Below are 21,044 nucleotides of genomic sequence, written 5' to 3'. Positions count from 1 at the left end.
GGGGATGCCATGTTTAACCAGAAGGATGGGGACTGCTTTAAGGTCCTCTAGAAGGAGAGAGAATGCTTTCCGGAGTCTCAGCTGGAGGAAAACTTAGTAAAACAATCCAGAACCTCCTGTGGAGAACAGGCTGGCGCTTATCACATGTTTGGACACAAGCCAGCTATTGTGTTTGAAAGCACAAATTGCGTTTAGAAACTGCCGGTTGTAGCTCAGCCGTGCCTTTGTCACTCTTTCCACGGCAGGCCGCTTTTAATTTTTGAGCGAGAACTCAAGAAAGCAAGTTCAGTTTCAGTATTCCGCCTGCCTGGTAACGGGGTCTCTGCGGCAAAACGAATCCTGAAGAGCAAAATGGAAGGTAGGTGATGGGAATCTCTCCCCACCCATTCACGGGTCTTACCTGTCCGTTGTAGCTCTTCAGAACCATCTCGCCTGCAAATGGGATCTTACGAGGCGGAGGAAACGTCAGAATCTCCCTTCTCGTAGGTCAGACTCTCTATCCCTCTAGGCCTGCATTGTTTTGGGGGTCTAGCAATGGCTCTCCAGGGTCTTGTTTATTTATTTACAATATTTATATACCGCTCCCCATTGAAAATTTTGGAGCAGTGTACAAGATAAAATAGAATAAAAACAGAGTAAAACACTTTAAAATAGATTTTAAAAGAAGCAAAATGTACAGTGAAACGTGGCTGGTCATTAAGGAAAGGCTTCCTGGAATAAAGATATTTTCAGGAGGCGCTGAAAGGAGTACAAGGTTGGCGCCTGCCTGACCTCCAGAGGCAGGGAATTCCACAGGAGGGGGGCCACCACGCTGAAGGCTCTTCCCCTGGTGGACTCCAATCAGAGGATGGGTCTATGTGACTAGCAAAGCGTGTGATTTCTCTTACCTGCTGCCTGATCCTCTTTTAGATGCTTCCAGGGACTGAACCTGGGAATTTCTGCCGCAAAGCAGAAGCACTGTCCAATGCTGTAGAGACAGTTTCCGAGGCCCCTCTCTCTCCACCTCTTGGCCGCAACCAGGCTCAAACAAGCAAACTTTGGCTGAAGGATGGGCCTTAGCTCACTGGTAGAGCCCCAGGTTCGATTTCTGTCACCTTTGAAAGCTGCCTAAACCCCTGGAGAGCCTGGGCTGCCGGCCAGTGTCGGCAATACCAGCCTAGATGGAGCAAGGGGGACTGATCTATTTAGTCTCAAAGCGGGTAAGAATAAACACAGCATGATAACAAAATCGTAAAAGTAGCAGATTAGAACAGCAAAGAAAATCAATGTTTTAAAAGACATAGACAGCATTCAATTAAAAAACATGACTAAAATGCCCAGGCAAGTGAAAGAGGTTTAGCTGAGCACGAAAAGCTGAGTAATGAGGGTGCCAGGCGAGTCTCCCTGAGGAAGGCCTACCACAATTGGAATTTCAATATTAATATTATTTAAGAGGTCCTGCTGTATGTATTAGCGCCTGCCTGCCTGCCTGCCATCTTTCCTTTGGCATAAGCTCTTTGCTTTTGCCTGGTTTGTCATTTGCTGACTGTGAAATGTTTGGAGATGGATTAATGCTCCTTCATGAAACTTCCTGTAGCTGAATAGCCTAAAGGAAACTTCTCCGTGTGCCATCCCATGGGGACTTCTCTGGAGCCTGTTTTCATTTTCTCTGTGTTTCTCATCCGTTTTGACAAAGGCCTCTCAGGTTCACCTGCTGGGGAGCCAGGTGGGAGAGCAGGCAGGTGGCAACTTGCCACCTGACAGCAGAATGCTTCTCCGGCTGTCCCAGATACTGCTTCTGCTCCGGGAAGCTGGTGCCTTGCATTTGTGATAGCACACAGATTTATTACGCCCGTCCTCCCTTTGCTTCTTTGGACCTGATATTCTAGTCTTGAGTGGTTTGTACTTGTTCTCCCTCCCCCTCCCAAAGAAGATGGATGGTTCTTGCGGCATTCTGTACTGCTGTCGACATTTGCTAGGCTTGCTCTCCTGCGCCCGGAATCCGGAACGCCCGGCCAAAATGGCTCCCGACCAACATTCCAAGGGCGAGTTGCGCACATCTAGCTGTGAATTGCGTTTCTAAATGAGCAGTTCCTCATGCTGGCTCTGAGTGGGGTTCAGTTTGGAGCAAAGGTGGATGATGCTATTCCGGCTAGACGACCACCTTCAGAAGAACGTACGACAAGGCCTGCTGGAACCCAGCCTTCCCCAACCTGGGGCTCTCCCGATGTTTTGAACTACAACTCCCAGCATTCCTCACCATTGGCCATTCTGGCTGGGACTGATAGGAGTTGGGCCAAAACATTTGGAGGGCCCCAGCCTAAGGAAGGCTGCTGTAGGCCATCATCATGTTTTCCATAGTGATCAAACAGATGATTCTGGAAAGTTGAAGACAGTAGTCCTTCTCTATTGTTTGATCCTAGGATCTGGTCCTTGGACTTTGTGGCATGATAAGTTATGGTTCAACATGGCTGCTGGTCTTTATTTCATACTCTCTGCAGACCTGAGATGGAGATTCCATTTAGCAGCCATGGACACTGGCCATGGATAAAACTCTCGCTCTTCGTGAATTTGTCTAAGAACCCTTTTAAAATACCCATCTGAGCTGGAGGACATCACCACATCTTGTGGCAGTGAGTTCCACACATTAATTATGAGCTGGAGGAAGAGAGCCCTCCCATTGCTTCAGTCCTGGATCTGCTGCTGCCTGTTGGTTTCTTTGGGAGACCTCAAGTTCTAGCACTATGAGAAGGAGACAAACATTTTCCTTCACACCGACTTTGTAATTCCATCAGGTTCAAATAGAAAGTGTGGGCGGTAAAAAAGCACATGCACCTAAAACATTTTTGCTAGAATTGCATTGTTTTGTTTTGTTCTCTGAGTCTTTAGGGGAAATTGTAGGCGTATTTTCCTTTCATGACCATTTTGGAAGTGAAGCCTGTCAGGCTTGCATTTCCAGAAATTTAAGGGCTTGCCATGATGGGTTTTGGCAGCCAGGCTAGGGAAAAGAGCTTGCATCGGCAGAGAAAGGCAAGTGGATGGATCGGAACCGAGAGGCGACGTTCGAACGATCATACCTTGGCCTAGTAAACTGAGACAGGAGTGTGCATGCAGGCCCCGCCCTTCTTCGTATGTCACAGTTAACCCTGGAAGTTGTCAGTTAACCACAATTTCCCATTACATCTGAATTGGGAAACAACAGCTACCACGCTTGGGACAAGCCAGGATCTTAACCCACAGTTTGTTGGTATAAGAACCTGGCTTGTTCCAAACCTGGCAACCCTACTTTCCTGGTTTGGATGTCACATAACCACGGTTAGCTGAAGACTCCTGGTGTGCTGTGGAGGGAAGGGGCGGAGCAAGGAGGAGGCGCCCAGGCAAAAGTCTTGGGGAGATCTTGGTTTATTGACATATGATCATCTGAACCTGGCCGGAGGGTACGTGCAACGAGCTTTGGGAAAGGGAGCTTACGGGGAAACGAAGAAGCAAATACGGAAAATGGGCAAGCTCAGAGGGGCCAATTCAGGATGCTCCAGCAGCATCAACCCACGAAGAAAAGAGCTCACGACCGGTATGGCAACAGCTTCCCTGGGTAGGAGCTGCTGAAGGCCTCAGCCAAGGAGACCAGGAGAGTGAAGACCGTTTAGGAAGGGCTTTAATTGAAAGTTTGCACCACAGAGCGGGCCACTCCTTCATCATCACCATCATCCATAGCTGACCTTGCATTGGCTCCATTTGAATTTCGGTTCCCTTTGGGGATGGGCTGGAATGGTGGGTTTCGGAGTTGGTCTGGAGCGAATGAGCGTCGCGCAGGCAGCCTCTCCAGCCTGTCCTGGCTGCGTGGAAAGACCGGCTTGTGCAAGCTGCAAAATGTCAGCGTGTGATTGAAGTTCTTTTCTAGAGAGAGCAACTCACACATTCCTGGGAGTGCAGGCAAGTTGCCTGTGTGGGAGTGACCTGGGCAGGGCTCGGCCACTACAGAATGTGGCTGTTTTCTTTAGGAGTTCTGCGGAGTCTGGAATGGGACGGATTTGGTGGGTCTCTCGGCTCGAGCTCAGCACTTGCCAGGCCTTGTCTCGCAGCCTTTCCCATTACACGTTCTTCCCATTGCGTTGCTGAGATCTCTGCACCAGTTCAGCGCATGGCATGAATGGAGCGGCAGCCCTGGGCACTGGAGGGTGGGCTTCCCAGTATTTTTGCCTGCCTTCAGTCAGCTTCCAAATGGCCCATTGGCAACCCCCCTTCTGTCTGTCTCCTCTGCGCTCCGGTGCCCGCTGCTCAGCTAGCAGAGCTCCAGGGAACTTTACTCCCCTTCCCCTAAGCACTGCCACGCATTTAGGGAAGGGGCCATAGCTCAGTTTTGCTGGGTTCAATCCCAGACGTCTCAGTTTAAAAGTATCTGAAGATAAGAGCAAGGACTCTCTCTTCTGATGTCCCAGGAGACCGGCTGCCAGTCGAAGCAGACAAAACAAAGCTCAAAGGGCCAGATGATCTGATTCGGAACCAAATTAGATGTCATGCAAAAGCGTTTTCCAAAGGGTGTTGCTGTTTTTAAATGAAAAGCAGCCTCAGCAGGCTGTGAGTTTATCAGCACTTAATAACTCTTTCTACATGACCTGTTTCTCTGGTTAAAATTGCTCTCTCTGATCCATGTCTCTCCACTTACCCCTGTCTCTCGCACACACACACACACACTGGTTGAAGGGCAGTTTGAGGGGGGTAACCTCCATTTGGAAATCAGTCCACAGTAAAAGGTTTAAGCCCCCTCCCCACAAAACCCCCTATTCCTCCATTCATACTGACAGCTTCCCCAAGCTCCTTTTCATTTTAAATAAAACCTTTTTGGAGATGGAGGCAGGATCTACACTACTGCTTTATAGCGGTATTAAAGTACACTGACAACTGTTGGGGCCCAGGACACATGCCATATACCGCTTTCATAGTGTTATATCCTGCTTGGTTTAGATGTGTCAATGGGCCCCAACAGTTGTCAGTGCACTTCAATACCGCTATAAAGCAGTAGTGTAGATCCTGCCTCAGCTAATTCTGCCATGGAATGGGTTTATTTATTTATTTATTAAATTTATATACCGCCCCATAGCCAAAGCTCTCTGGGCGGTTGTTTAGCCCTGAGTACAAAGCTGTTTTATATCTTAGTAAGAGGCCCCTGAGTGCCTGGGCCCCTGAGGTAAGGGCCATTTTGGCTGAAACACGATGTGATGTATTTCGTTTCCCCTTTGATGCAGGAGAGATGCGGAGGAACTGACTCTCCCCATTCTCTTACGGCTGAGCCTCTTCTTGTAACCCTCGTGTCCATTTTTTCCAGTGTGTCGTGACGTGATGCTCTCGTTCCTCGTTCTGTGTCCCCCTGATCCAATAGCTGGGCCTTGAATAGGCTGCTTTCTCCCTCTCTTTCTTCCTTGTGTTCCCCTCTGTGTTTGCCCGCCAAGGACCTCTCGTTCTGAGGTGTTCCCTTTTTAAAAGGGAAGGATAAATAAAATAATTGTCGGACTCTTCTGATGAAAGTCCTAAAGGAAACACAACGCTGGATGGTTGCCACCAGGCCGAGGGTGCGGGGGAGGCCTCAAAGGAACTGGTTAGGCCAGACGAGTGGGCTGCCAAAGGCCTGCTGTGATGGCCTTGTTGAAGTAATGGGTTCCATTGTCTCTTGCCATTTTGGAAGGTGGCAGTTATATATTTATACATACTCGGGCCAAAAAGAAAGCCGTGTGTGGAATAAAAATGTCATTTGGCACAAGGGAGACCAGAGCTGGCTCCCACCTTGTTGGGAGTAAGCCGAGCTGAGGCAGAGGCGAAGCAGCATGTACCAAAGGTAGAACATGTCCGTGGCCCGTGGGCTGAGGCGGTTTGCTTGCCTCAGACAGCAGAGTTTGGGCTACCATTAAAGGGCTGCCTCTTGTCTACAGTACATTTTGCAGTACATTTTGCTGCAGTAGTTTTGACCTCCATGGATGGTACCATTTTAGATGTTCTTCCTTAGGCCTCGAGGCCTGTGGGGTTGTCTCTGGTAGCTTGCCCTTGGAGCAGAGTCTTCCAGTTGAGTAGGCTAGTTCACAATCCCAACCTGTAAGCTTATAGACGAGTCAAGGAGTATCAGCTGACCTGTCCTTGCCAATCGGTACAAGGAGGTGTCCTTGGCTGCCAGTGTCCATTGGCCAAAGCTGTGGGTGTGGCGCACCGGCTGGATTCTTGCCTTGACATCCATCAGGTTCAAGTCATGTTGTAGGAGAGCTGTGGCAGGAAGAGAGAGAGAGAGAACATGGGGAACATGGGTGGGACAGTGCTGTTGCACTTGTTTTGCTTGTGGGTCTCTGGTCGACAGCTGGTTGGCCACTGTGTAAACAGAGTGGTGGACTAGATGGACCCTTGGTCTGATCCAGCAGGGCTCTTCTTATGTTCTTATGAAAAAGACAGGATAGAAGAAAATCTGGGCCATCAGCTGCTTCCTTTATAATGTGGCAAGTTGCTTCATGCTCTCACATGCCTAAACGTTTAAAAATAAATGTTGCCTGTGTAGACGCTGGTCACTTGCCATTATCAGCCAGGCTGCCGAACTTCTCTCGCCTCTTTCTTTGCCACCTGCAAGGTTCATTCTCAGCTCTAATGAAAAGATGCCCTTTGCCCTTCCTTGGCATGGCATTGCCAGCTCTGTGCCCACCCCACAATGGCCTTGCCTTCCTCCCCCCATGGCCACCCTCAGCTGTTTCTGCTTGGCACACGGTTGACCACCCTTTCATTCTGTCAGTTTTTCACATAGAGCACGTCCTGCTTCGTTTCCGAGGGGGCTTCCTTGAGTGTAAGTCAAGCCGGTGGATCCGGTTTTTGAATGCCTTTCAGTGTGGGAAAAAGCAGCAGAGGCAGCTGGGCTCCCTCTGCTGTGAAATGCTGCCCAGGATTTTGTGTGCTCAAGATACTACACCACAGATGTTATTGGACTAGCTACCGTTTGGTGCCAGGTGGATTAGGAACAGAATGGGTGCATGGAGAAAGGGGGTGTCATGTTTAAAATGTTTCCTGTTTGGCACCTGCATTACAATGGCTGTGGGGGAACCCTGGCTCTGTGGTTCAAGGCAAGTGAGTTGCTGAAGTGACGCAGGCGTGGCCACCGCAATCCATAGTGTTGTGAGTGGCATCCAAGACTTTTTGCATTCTTCAGCTCCTTCTCCCCTTGGGGTTCATGAACAATAGATCATGGGGATTTTAGACTTTTTCACCCAGCTCTTAGACTAAGAACAACACCAGAAGGGCAACTGGATCAGACTTACAACGTTTCTATTTATTTATTTATTTTTATTTATTTAGAATATTTATATACCGCTCCTCATTGAAAAAATTTCGGAGCGGTGTACAAGGTAAAATGAAAATAAAAACAGAATAAAACAGTTAAAACAAAATTTAAAAAGAAGCAAAAACACACACACAAAACAACAACAACAACAACAACACAGAAATCCAAGGCTGCATGTTAAAGAAAGGCTTCTTGGAATAAAGATGTTTTCAGGAGGCGCCGAAAGGAGTACAAGGTTGGAGCCTGTCTGACCTCCAGAGGCAGGGAATTCCACAGGAGGGGCGCCACCACGCTGAAGGCTCTTCCCCTGGTGGATTCCAATCGGAGGATGGATCTAGGTGGAACCACCAGGAGCAGGCCCTCGGATGACCTCAGTGACCGGGCAGGTTGATAGGGGAGAAGGCGCTCTCTCAGGTATCCTGGTCCCAAGTTGTTTAGGGCTTTGTACACCAGTACAAGAACCTTAAACCTGGCCCGGTAGTGAATAGGCAGCCAGTGCAGTTCCCTCAGCAGAGGAGTTACATGCTGGAAAGGGGCAGCTCCAGACAACAGCCGAGCTGCAGCATTCTGCACTAGCTCCAGCTTCCGGAGCAGCTTCAAGGGCAGCCCCACATAGAGCGCATTGCAGTAATCCAATCTTGAGGTTACCAATGCCTGTACCACTTCTACACCAGTGATATATGGCACGCTCGTGATTGGCCACTCGTGGAAGTTTACGGGTCCTTTAGATGATGGCGTCAACCTCCTGCAAGTCTTCCGCACCTTCCTCCCATTATCCTGTTCTAAAAACAACCAAATCTGGATATCCCAATTCTTCTAAAATATTGCAGGATTTCCTATTGTATGCAGCTGAAGTTGCTCCTGCAAAGCACCCACTAGAGGGCGCTTTCCCATTCAAGGCTATGAGGACCAAGAGGAGGGGAAGTTTTCAATTACAGACTATAGAATCATAGAATCATAGGATAGCAGAGTTGGAAGGGGCCTACAAGGCCATCGAGTCCAACCCCCTGCTCAATGCAGGAATCTACCCTAAAGCATCCCTGACAGATGCTTGTCCAGCTGCCTCTTGAAGGCAGTAGTGCCCCCTAGTGTGGGAGAGCCCACAACCTCCCTAGGTAACTGATTCCATTGTTGTACTGCTCTAACAGTCAGGAAGTTTTTCCTGATGTCCAGCTGGAATCTGGACATCAGATTGGTCACCACATGGTCACCCCTCCCTGCCCGTGTAATGCAGTCCATTACAATTATGCAAGAGAAGCAGGAAGCAAAGTCTGGTAAGGAGACACGATTCCCCCTTAGTGTAGAGACACCCATAGAAAACTACATGCTGTCATTTCCATATATTCTTGAGCATTTCAGTTTGTTTTCTAATTTATACATTTAGGTTCAAGGCAGCTAACAATCATATTCAACAATGCAGCATAATAAAACATCATAAAACAATGGAAGCAGCGATAAAACAAACCAGGAGCCGGTAAACACTCAAACCCCAAACAGAGAGAGCAAATATCCTAAAGGGTGTATCAAATACTGGGAAAAGGTTAAGAGGGCAGTGCAGACGAAAAGAGAACAGAAGAGGTGTCAGGCACACGAGCTGAAGGAGGGCATCTCACAATTTGATCCCCACCGTGGAAAAGGCCCTCTCTCTGGTTGCTGCCCGACTAACCTCCAAAGGAGGGCATTTGTGGCAGAAGCCCTGATGTGGATCTTAATTGCCTGGCGGTCCTTCAGATCTCGCTCCGTCCACCCATTTACATTGTTCCGTTCTCTCTCCTTCACGGAGTGGCGAGGAATACAAGGGGCCGTACGAAAGGTTTTAGTTTCCTTTGGCACTAGAAACTGACAATGTCTTTGTTGGATTTACAATTATCCAAGCAGAATCTATTGGGAGCTAGCAGGCTTGTGGAACGAGGCCGCAAGACGACTGGTTTTGCATTAGATTCCCAGAGCCTTCCAAGGTGGCAGCCCAGATCTAGTTCACCCCAGGCAAGCCTTTCACCCTCTGCCTGCCCCGCTTTAAATTCAGGCTGCAAACTGGCCCCAGGCTGTTCTGCTGCTGCCCCCTCCCACTAGCTGGAGGCTGCCAGCTTCCCAAATTAGGGTGGCTATTCCCATTCCAAGGGCTAGAGAGAGAAACATGACTGTCTTTTTGTTTTAAGTCCCCGGCTACTCTTGTTTCCCGGTGATATGTCCATTTACAGTAATAATGCACAACAATACGGCTTCTGAGTATTTACTTCGACATTCCTATAAAATTGGCCCTCACGTGGGATAATGACTAAAATTTGAGGGCTTGCTGGCACCTGAAAACCCCAGCTGTTGCCTCAAAACCAGTATCTTGCTTCCTTGGCCTGTGTCCAGACTTTCCAGGTGAAAGTTCTTTGCTCAGTGAAATTTGGCATAGTATGAAGCAGCGGATGTATTGCCCTGCTAGGCAGAGAACATCAAAAGTTTTGGGTTGGTTTTTTTTACTTCCTAAATTGCAGCTGATTATCTTTACTGCCAAAAGATCCTGGGAGTTGTATAACTAGCCTCCACAGTGCTTAGACCCATTATCAACAGTAGAGAAAGCAATTTGTTCCAACTAATTTATGAGAAGTAAACAGCCGAATTGGGGCATATGCCGCACCTCTGTGATAATTTTTTTTCCTGTTTTGCAAACAAGCCAGGTTTCTGGAATGTCAGAATAATATCAAGGGAGAGAGAAACTTGGTTGCAAAAGCTGGTGCAAAGGCGGAGTTCTTCTCTTAAGCCTTGAATGCATTGTGCACAATTGAAGAGCATTTAGTGTACCATCCCAAGAGAATAATGTTTGGGGTTGCAGCTCCAAAAAGACTATGTTAAAACCAGGAGTGTGATATTTGGATCGTACACCATTGGGCTTGGAAACATTTTTGGAACCGGAACAGGTCCCTGGTGAAACAGTTTCCTCCTTCTTGGGTCTAGGTAGTTGTTAAGAAAGCAGGATGTGGAACCAATGAGAAATTGAATTGAGTCCAACGCTGGCTCGTATCTTTTATCTTTTGATAAGACGGTACAAAGTGGTCGTGCTTGTTGTATCTGACGGGAAAAAGTCCATGTCATAAAGAACGCAGTCATAAATAACTTGGAACGGTGTATTAAACTGTGTTAGTCTTGCCTGGATGATATACAAGCCGTCACCGTGCAAAATAATAATCCGTGCTTGCCAGTTGAAATCGATGCAATTATTCTACGGTTTTAATTTCCCCAAATTACTTTTTTTCCATTTAAAAGAAGCTTGGATATAAAAGGCAACATGTATGTGGTATAGGGAAGTTGTTTATAATTTGCGTGTTGGGAATCAAAAGACCAAACAACCAAACCATCTAAAAATAAATAAAAGACCCCCAAAGCCAAAATCTCTCTGCAGTGTCTACCAAATCTAGACAATTATTTACTTTAGCCTTGCAACAAAACCCACCTCTGGGGGTTGAACAGGTTTTCAACACAATCTTACACATGTTTACTCATCAGAATATAGGGAGAGCCATGCTGGATCAGACCAAGGGTCCATCTAGTCCAGCACTCTGTTAACACAGTGGCCAACCAGCTGTGGACCAGGGAGCCATAAGCAGGACACGGTGCACCAGCACCCTCCCACCCATGTTCCCCAGCAACTGGTGCACGCATGCTTACTGCTTCTGATACTGGAGGCAGCACATAGCCATCAAGACTAGTAGCCATGGATAGCCTTCTCCTCCAGGAATTTATCCACCCCCCTTTTTAAGCCATCCAAATTGGTGGCCATCACTACATCTTGTGGTAGTGAGTTCCATAGTTTAACTATGACTCAAAAGTCAGCCTTGTTGTTTTCAGCTAATGCCATGTGACTGTGCATCAGCTTTCGTAGGAAGACCCCTCCTTATCTGGCTGGAGGCTCAAAGGGTAGAAATTCTCAGATCTTCACAGAATTTGTTCATCCTGAGCTTACTGGCCACCACGACATCATATACCAAGTGATGCCATTCTATCCCCAACTCTCCACACACAGCCAATATAAATTATACATTGTTCCTTTTTACAATCTTGCTCCGAAATCTGTCAAAACCAATAGAGCGTTCAGTTGATCTTTGAGGATGTTAGATCTGGCCGAGTGTGATTAGGATGCAGGCACGATGTTTCCGGGTTGTCTTCTCTCATAATACCTGGAAGCTGGACAGCTGGTGTGAGTTGCGATTATGCAGAATAAACAAAGGGAAGCTGAAAGTAGCGGGGACGTACGTGGAAGTCCTGGAGAGCTGAGCACCAAAGCTTGGGAGGAGTAAATGTCCTTTCCTGCTGTTCATCCATCTGTGTTTTCCTCCCCATGACTTTGCCTTTTGAGGTTCAAGCCATCCCCTTGTTTCTGGGCCCGTGTATGGTTCAGCTCAGCCAGTCCTCCAAGCATGGCAGCACATCCCTGCAAAAGCCACTCAGGTCTTGCATTATGTTCTTCTTGTGGGTCCCTCGTCAACAGCTGGTTGCCACCGTGTGAACAGAGTGCTGGAGTAGATGGACCCTTGGTCTGATCCAGCAGGGCTCTTCTTGTGTCTTTGGCCGGGGGGGCATTTGTGTCTGTCCCTCCTGGTGGTGTACAGAAGCTGGAGTTGAATTAACTCAATGCCCCAAAGCTGGTCAATGCTCAGAAAGTAAGACATGCATGTTCCTGCAGCCAAGAAAGCATGTTGTCAAGGGGGGAGGGGGCACTACTTTTGCTTCTGGGAGTCTGGACAGTGGGTCAAGGTCTGTTTCCGCTCCCCTGTTTCATGGCCAACCTACCCCCATGTCCAGATTGGCACGTGGAGTTTGAAAATCCCCAACTGGAACAGAAGTTGACCTTGTTTCGCTTTTTAATGATGATCTGGGATGTGTTCATAGACAACTGGCAACATGTTAAAAGTGCACGATCAGACGAACCTGGGAACCCTTTCATTAGCTTAGATCCACTGAGAGGTGAGGCAAGTCTGTAAATTGGAACTGGAGTGGATGTGTGGGCTATATGGCTTTTGGTTTTAAGGATGGCTACAGGGCTGGTGAGAACAGAGTTGTCTCCTTGTACAGGGCTGCTGTGTGATTCACAGGCAGCTTAAATTGGAAGGCACCCAGGAGAGATGCAGAAGCTAAGTCCCGACATTTCTCCAGACTCTGGGACTCATGGAAGGTGGGCAGCAGACACCGATGGACTCTCACCTTGCATGTTATGGTTAGGTGTCCACTTCCGATTTTGGAACAGCACTTCTGAAACATAACAGGAGAATTAAGCCAACGGATGTTTGCAAATGCATCTGTCGTCAATATCAGAGAGACGGGACTGGTTGCTGGTGCTGCCAGGTGTGTTGGTTTGCTGCCACATAATGCGCGGAATGACTCTCAGGCCTGGCGTCTGCAGCATGGGTCACTGGAGAGGACACCCTGAGCCTTGCCTCAGTCTCTGAGCTGTTGACATCAGGGGGTCAGAATCCAGGCCCGGGTGCTAATCTAGCTCTCTGGGTGTCCCAGACCGCCATGCCACTTTCCCACAGACCGTTTGGTAGGTTCTTGGCTTTTGTGCTATTTTTCCGCCATTCGAAAAGGTTGAAATCCCTCTCTTGTGGCTTAGTTCATTTATTTATTTACCATATTTATATACCGCTCCCCATTGAAAATTTCAGAGCAGTGTACAAGGTAAAATAAAATAAAAACAGAATAAAACACTTTGAAATAGATTTTAAAAGAAGCAAAATGTATAGTGAACCGTGGGTGGTCATTAAGGAAAGACTTCCTGGAATAATGACGTTTTCAGGAGGCGCTGAAAGGAATACAAAGTTGGTGCCTGCTTGACCTCCAGAGGCAGGGACTTCCACAGGAGGGGCGCCATCACACTGAAGGCTCTGCCCCTAGTGGACTCCAGTCGGAGGATGGATCTATGTGGGACCACCAGGAGCAGGCCCTCGGATGACCTCAGTGACCGGGCAGGTCGGTAGGGGAGAAGGCGCTCTCTCAGGTATGCTGGTCCCAAGTTGTTTAGTTCCTGGCAATGAGAGCTTGAAGCTACAACAGGCTGGTATTTTTGCTCCTGCTCTTTTGCCTTGAGCCCCACCTAGTACTGGAACGCAGTCCCAGGAAGTGAGAAAGGTGTTGCATACACACACACACACACACACACACACACACACACCGGTTTACATGATGTGTGAGTGAACTGGAAATTGAAGCGTGCTGTAAGTGAAAAGCAACAACCTTCCCTGGACAGATGAAGTGCTCTTGATTGGACCCTCTTTCATCTTGAGATAAGGGATAATTTTGAAATGGTTAATTACCCAAACGAATCAGCAAGGTTTGTGCCTGGAAGTAGCTGCTGATTGAAAAGCTGGGAGGAAATGGTGAATGGGAAGATCGTAGACCTCCTTGTTCACATAGTCAGGGCACTTATCCTGACATAGGAACCTCAGCACCATGTGAGTGGAGCCTGGAAAATCACTGCTTGGTAGCATGACGTTGAACTGTCAGTAGTAAAACTTAGACATGATTTGATATTCTTGGCCAGTATCAGAGGGAGTAAGGAGAGCCGGTGTGGGGTAGTGACTAAAGTGTTGGACTGGGAGTCGGGAGATCCGGGTTCTAGTCCCCACTCAGCCATGAAAGCTCACTGGGTGACTTTGGGCCAGTCACAGACTCTCAGCCCAACCTACCTCACAGGGTTGTTGTTGTGAGGATAAAATGGAGAGGAGGAGGATTATGTACACTGCCTTGGGTTCCTTGGAGGAAATGCAAGAAATTAATTAAATAAATAAGTCTCTATACACCAGTTGTTGGGGAACATGGGCGGGAGGGTGCTGTTGCACCCATGTCCTGCTTGTGGTTCCTGGTTGACAGCTGGTTGGCCACCATGTGAACAGAATGCTGGACTAGATGGACCCTTGGTTTGATCCAGCAGGGCTCGTCTTATGCTGTTACGTTGGACAGAGTTTGCCATCTATCATGGAGTTTATCAAGCATTTTGCTTTTAGTGTTATGCTAAGAATTTGCTCTCCTTCTGCGGGTGCAGTAATTCTGTGCCTGGTCTGAAATTCTTGCGTATGTAACTTCTTTTTAAAGTAAAAGTTATTCTAGAAAATCAAGTAAACAGCATTTAATCTTGAAGACTCATGTCTGTGGTAACTGGACATTTCTCCGAACACTGGATAACTGCAAAACTACAAAGAATTTACCTGGTTATCTGCAACTGGCATAATTTGAGATGAGAATGTTCAGCGTTCGGGGTATCTGGCCATGGCTTTTTGCTCCTATTTCCTTCCCTTCTCTGGGCAATCAAAATGCCAGGTGCTCAAGATAAGCTTCCTGGCATTGACCCAAAAGCTGATACTGCAGGAAGAGTGCAGCCAAGTTGACTGTTTTGTAGACTTCTGAGCTGGTGTGCATGAAATGGTGGGCCCCCAAAGTGTGAGCTGATGTGGGGAAGGGATTTCCGGCTCCAAGTGGGGGCATACCCTCCACAGGGTGGGACTTTGGCTGTTTGCTTCCTCGTGAAGAGAAGCGGTCGTGTCTGGCAACTAAGAAGAGGATCGAAACCCTAAAGATAGGGTTTGCATTTGGTGCTTAAAAATAATTATCTGCTGCATGTGTGTGTGTGTGTATCATTGTAATGGGTATGTTTGGGACTTTGTAATTACTGGGGCGACAGTGCACCCTGAAAGGCAGATTAAAATGTTTTCATTATATACATAAATAAACGAAGCAGAGGCTATATTTGCGTCATGCAAATTTTAACAAACCAGCCCCAAACTTTGATACTTTAAGAAAGGACAAGATATTGTTTCTGCAGGGTCTGGATCCCGTTACGGGCAGAGGAAAGCCAGGCAGGCTGATTCAGGGAATCCAGGCTTGGAGTAAGCCCCATGGAAATGAAGGGGGCAGTGTGAAATCCCGCCGGGCCACTGCACTTTTCTATTCAGGTTGAGTTCCAGGCCAATCACTGGATGTGGTGGATACATTTGGGGTTTTCCACCTTAGGTGCCAAATGTAATAATAATAATAATAATAATAATAATAATAATAATAATAATAATAATAATTATTATTATTTTATTTCTTGCCCGCCTCTCCATTTTGACGAGGTGGGTAACAACAATAAACGATAAAATACATAACACTCAATTAAAACATATGTAATATATGTTGTTAAAAACATCCTAAAAAACATCCTAAAAACATTTTAAAAACATTTTAAAATTCCCCTGGATAGGCCTGTCAGAAGAGATCAGTCTTTATTGCTTTTTTAAATTCTAAAAGATTGTCAAGTTGACAAGTCTCCTCCGGCAGGCCATTCCACAGTCTGGGAGCAGCAGAAGAGAAAGTTCTCTGGGTAACAGTTGTTAATCTAGTTTTTGCTAGCTGAAGTAGATTTTTCCCAGAGGACCTGAGTGTGCAGGGTGAATTGTACGGGAGAAGGCGATCCTGCAGGTAGCCTGGACCCAAACCATGTAGGGCTTTAAAGGTGATAACTAACACTTTATATTTTGCTCGGAAACTAATAGGCAGCCAGTGAAGAGATCTTAAAACTGGTGTAATGTGGTCACCCCTAGGTGTACCGGTGACCAGGCTGGCTGCCATATTTTGAATTAGTTGAAGTTTCCGGACTAGGCACAAAGGCAGCCCTACGTAGAGCGCATTGCAGAAGTCGAGCCTTGAAGTTACCAGCACGTGCACAACCGTCTTTAGGTCTTCTGACTCTAGGAAGGGGCGCAGCTGGTCCCGCCCCAGACATAAGTTAAGAAAACACCAAGCGGCTCAATTCCTTCTCTCTCCTCTTTGCAGAGATTGATCTGATGTGAACGATGGAGCCCTACTTTGGCAGTTTCAGGCATGTGCAGCTGCAACGGGATGGCGGGATCCAGCCGAAGCTCACCAATGACGAGGCCCACAAGGCCAAGAACGCGCTGAGCGCGAAGGCCGGGTCCTACGGAGTCAGCATCCGAGTGCAAGGGATTGATGGCCACCCATACATTGTGCTCAACAATACAGAGGGGGGCTTGTCTGAAAACCAGTTGGCACCAGAAAATGGCCAGCAGGTTGCATCTCAGCCGCTCCCTAGCTCAGTGCCAGACTCCAATTCTGTTCCTGAAACCGAGAAGAAAACTGGTGAAGACAGACAGTGTTGGGGGACTTATAATGCCCCGCCGCGTATCTTTAAAAGCCTGAAGCAGGCTGGTGCGGAGAAGGGAGAGGACTCGTCTCTCAAAGCTGGTCTCCTGCAGTCCTCCAGTCTGTTGAACTTCCAAAGGCATCCGGAGCTTCTGCAACCCTATGATCCTGAAAATAATATCCTGGACCTGGGAGGCCTTCAGCCCGCCCTGTACAGCGAGTCCAAATCTCTTGCAGATGAACAGAAACCAGACGTCAAACTGTGGAGCTCACCGTTGAAGGTTGTGTCGTTAGATAGAACCACCCTCCAGTGTGCAGAACTCTCCAAATCGAAACCCAAAACGGTGGATTTGACCAAGCCTGCAATGGGGGAAGATCTAAGCAAGGAGGAATTGCAGTGCACTGGTGTTGCTGACAGTCCTAATGGAATTCATGAATCCCTTGACTCGCTTTCTTCTAGTGGTGGGTCTCTGTGTGCCCTAAGCCCACCTGCCTACCAGGAAACACGGAAGTCTAGACCCGACCTTCTTCCCTTCCGCAGGCAAGATTCAGCTGGATCGATCCTGAATGGTTCGCGGCGGTCGTCGTCGTCGACTACTCCGACCTCTGCAGCTTCCTTGTACAAGTTCTTCCTAGATGACCAAGAATATGCCATCTATGCCGATAATGTGAACCGGCATGAAAACCGAAGGTATATCCCATTTCTGCCTGGGACTGGTCGTGATATCGACACGGGTTCCATTCCTACAGTCGACCAGCTGATAGAAAAGTTTGACAGGAAGGTCGGACCCCAAAGGAGAGGCCGAATGGGACTCAGGAACAGGATCCACCCAGATGATCGAAAGCGGTCGAGGAGTGTAGATAGCGCCTTACCCAACAGCCTCAAAGTGAATTCCGATGGTTTAGATGAACTTAGTAAAGGTTTGGGAATGTCGTCTGAACGTCTACTGCCGCCTTATAACGTTTGCCTTCGGAAGTCGTTCTCTCCAGACCAAAAGTCTGGTGAACAAGTGGCCCCTCGGACTGTGGGCAAAGTCCCGGCAGCGGCAGCGAGAGATTCTCCCAGCAGCCATTTTAATTCTTTGCAACATCATAAACAAGGCAAAACCGCCGGTGAAAGTTTTGCTAATAAGTCGTCCACGCTTCCGATCCAAAACCACAGAAGTGAAAATAAAGTGGTGACTTCCACTCTCTTGTTCCCCAACCGCATTGCATCTCAGAAAATGTCTGTGAAACCCTTTGCTTCTGCTTCAAACGTTCAGGTAATGTTGCAAGTGTGTGATTTGTTTGCCTTCTAGTTTCAGCCGTCTAAGGCTAAAAAGCTTGGCAAATGGCTTTGACGCTGGGGGAGCGGGGAGCCAGTGTAGAATGGTGGTGGCATGTCAGGAGGCATTTAGGAATGATGAATCATCCAAGCAACCTGCATTCCCAAATCAAAGTATCAGACAAGCTGAATTGAAAGTACATAGAATCATAGAATAGTAGAGTTGGAAGGGACCTATAGGGCCATCGAGTCCAACCCCCTGCAGGAATCCACTTTAAAGCATCCCTGACAGATGGCTGTCCAGCTGCCTCTTGAATGCCTTTAGTGTGGGAGAGCCCACGACCTCCCTATGCCATTGGTTCCATTGTCATACTGTTCTAACCATCAGGATGTTTTTCCTGATGTCCAACCAGAATCTGGCATCCTGTAACTTGAGCCCATTATTCTGTGTCCTGCATTCTGGGATGATCAAGAAGAGATCCTGGCCCTCCTCTGTGTGACAACCTTTCAAGTACTTAAAGAGTACTATCATGTTTCCCCTCAGTCTCCTCTTCTCAAGGCTAAACATGCCCAGTTCTATCAGTCTCTCCTCACAGGGCTTCGTTTCCAGACCCCTGATCATCTGTGTCACCCTCCTCCAGCTTGTCTGCATCCTTCTTGAAGTGTGGTGCTCAGAACTGGACATAGGACTCAAGTTGAGGCCTAACCAGGGCCAAATAGAGGAGAACCAGGACCTCACACGATTTGGAAGTGATACTTCCATTAATGTGAAATCTATTTTTTTCTGGCCTTGGCCCAAGGCATTCATCCACCCTCCTTCTCCCCTAGTTTATTTCCTTAGAGTATGATCAAGGGCTATGTTCTGCTCAGGCTTCCTGGCAGTGCCACAAAGGATCCTGGAGTGGAATGCTGGGATTGGGAGCAGTCCGTGCACTCCCAAGAGTTGCCTCCAGCCACATATAACCTGAGTGTTGGGTTCCAGGATGCTCTGCGACACTGCTAAAACGCCTGCAGCTTCCCTCATGGATCACTCAGGGCAGCTTAGATCATGCAGGGCAGCTTTCTTGGGGCATCGGTGTCCTGGGCGCACACCCTCTTTGTGGCCCAGAGACAGAAGCCCTGTTACAAGCAAAAGGTTTTCATGGCGTCTGATGGACCCCCGGGTTTTATGTTTCCAGGCTACTCCTGACCTGTTGAAGGGCCAACAGGAACTCGCACAGCAAACCAATGAGGAAACAGCTAAGCAGATTCTCTACAACTATCTCAAGGAAGGGTGAGTAGACTTGCACGAATGTGGAGCTTGCAGAGATGGCGTTAGTTTAACGGCTCGAAAAGATGAATGTTTGAGACTGATGTGGGTCTGTCCCATTTAAAGTTGTGTTCCCCCAGCTGCAGATTCTTTGAGCCATCTCGTCCTCCTACTTGGCCTCTCTGATTTTCCCCAAAAGAGAGAAGAGTCTCAGGATGCTGTGGACGAATTTATTGGTGAAAAGCAAATAGTCAGTCGCCAGTGTTTATAGACACAAGACAGTCGGTTGTGAATAATTTCTGCAGACGTTGTCACAGCCCCTTGAAGAAGGCCTAATAAAAAGCAAGAGGCCGAAACGCATCGGGCTTTTCATCAGGAAATTGGTTTGCACCATCCTGAGACGGTTCTCTTTCTGTGTTCCTCTTGGACACTCACCCACCGGGCACCCCCTCTGATTTTTCACGAGGGTAAAATTCCACTCTGATCTTGACCTGCTAGCCAGTATCTGTGGTAGAACGTCTTTCCATAAGGTGGTAGTTCTTGGAGGCCACTGGAGGATTTGGGTGCTTTGGGTCTGCTGGCCATTTGAATGACCACGAGGCGCTGACCTTTATTCCCCTTTCAGAAGCAGCGAAAACGATGATGCAACAAAGAGGAAGGTCAACTTGGTATTTGAGAAAATCCAGACTCTGAAGTCCAGGGCAGCTGGGAGCACACAGGTAAAACGCACCAGGGAAGCAAGGTTGCCTCCTTCATGTCCCGATATCCATCGAGATCTGTGCTACTCTTGTGGTGTCTGCCAGGGAACGCCCTTCTTGGGTGGGCTTACTGGGCGCCGATGGTAGCGCATGGATGTGCAGCAATCGGCGCAGTATAGTTTGGAGCCATGAAGTATGTTTCTCCTGAGGTAGTGTCAAAACAGGGCCAGGTTGGAAATCATACAGATTTGTTTCTAATTTCCCACAATGCCCTGGCATGATGCTGTCTCAGGGGCATTCTGGGAACCTGACATGGCAGCTCCCAGGCCCATCAGCCCGATGTGAGAGGACTGGGGCTGGTGTCGGTGTAGTGGCAGGCCTTGCCACGGCCATGGGGCTCCAGCAGCTGCTAGAGGGTGCCGTATGCAGACCCCAGGCCTGCTAATTAAGATATTGACATGGAGGGATCTATTTAACGCAGACACATGCTTCTGCAAAGAGGAAGCTGTCAGCCCTTCCCAGGGTGCCTTTTGGTATGGCGGAAAGACTCCCTCCTTCCTTGACGAGGGCACGTGTCAAATGCCTTGGGAGCGCCCATGTGCATCTAAGATTTCTCACACAAACAGATCCCCGCAGTTACACACGCTGCCACCCCCCCGAACTATCCTCGGATTTCTCTCCTTAACTGCTTCCCCCCCGCCTCCGGCGCCACAAATGCACAATCCAGTCCCTCCGTTAGGGCCCTCGCTTTATTGTAAAGCCTTGGCTGAACCAGAGCGTCTCTTGCCAACGCTTTCATCCCGAATAACTCAGAAAAGAGCATATTAAGATGTCGAGCATCAACCAGTGTTATTGAACTGCAGGCTTCTGACACTTCAGCGGAAATCAAAGCGTTGGTGGAACAGAAGAAGGAGCTGGAGAAGGAAGTTTCTGAGCTACAGATGAAACTGGACATGGAAGTCAGGGTAGGTTCCCCTCCCCCTGTCCCCTCCCCAATTATTGCATTAGGGTAGAAAAGCTGGAGAAATGTTTCTCAATGGACCACTGCACATCACCCTGCTTCCTAACGGGGGAGAAAAAGCCGACATGAAAAGGATCGTTATTAAATTAGAATGGTGGTCCCGGGTCAGCAGCCCTGTTTACGTGGGTCTTTTATGGCTACCCTGCATGCATTTCGACGGGAGAGCACCTGCATTGCATGCAAAAGGCCCCAGGTGCAAACCGTAGCATCTCCTGTGAAAAGGATCTCCAGTAAGCATGTGTAAAGGGATGCATGTTGGGGCAGAAACTCTCCAACTTCATGTGGACGCTCATGGGAACCGAGCTGCCTGAGAAAAGGGTCTTGGGGTTGTGGTGGACAGCTCAATGGAAAGGTCAACCCCGTGTGCAGCTGCTGTAAAAAAGAAAAAAAGGCAAATTCCA

General features: G+C 48.2%; 1 protein-coding gene across 4 annotated transcripts in view; it reads left to right on the top strand.

Moving 5' to 3' along the window:
- CGNL1 (cingulin like 1) overlaps positions 1–21,044 on the top strand; it is an 80,401-nt gene that overhangs the window by 18,066 nt on the left and 41,291 nt on the right. For all 4 annotated transcript variants that reach the window (XM_063142842.1, XM_063142844.1, XM_063142841.1 and 1 more), the window contains exons 2-5: positions 16,085–17,673; positions 18,854–18,948; positions 19,550–19,643; positions 20,486–20,587. In XM_063142842.1, coding sequence (XP_062998912.1) covers positions 16,105–17,673; positions 18,854–18,948; positions 19,550–19,643; positions 20,486–20,587 — 1,860 coding nt within the window. In that variant the 5' untranslated portion in view covers positions 16,085–16,104. The remainder of the gene's footprint in view (positions 1–16,084; positions 17,674–18,853; positions 18,949–19,549; positions 19,644–20,485; positions 20,588–21,044) is intronic.

Source organism: Elgaria multicarinata, chromosome 16, assembly GCF_023053635.1.
Source record: "Elgaria multicarinata webbii isolate HBS135686 ecotype San Diego chromosome 16, rElgMul1.1.pri, whole genome shotgun sequence".
Taxonomy (NCBI): domain Eukaryota; kingdom Metazoa; phylum Chordata; class Lepidosauria; order Squamata; family Anguidae; genus Elgaria; species Elgaria multicarinata.
Note: the sequence above shows the minus strand (reverse complement) of the source record. Positions and strands in the feature narration are given on the sequence as shown.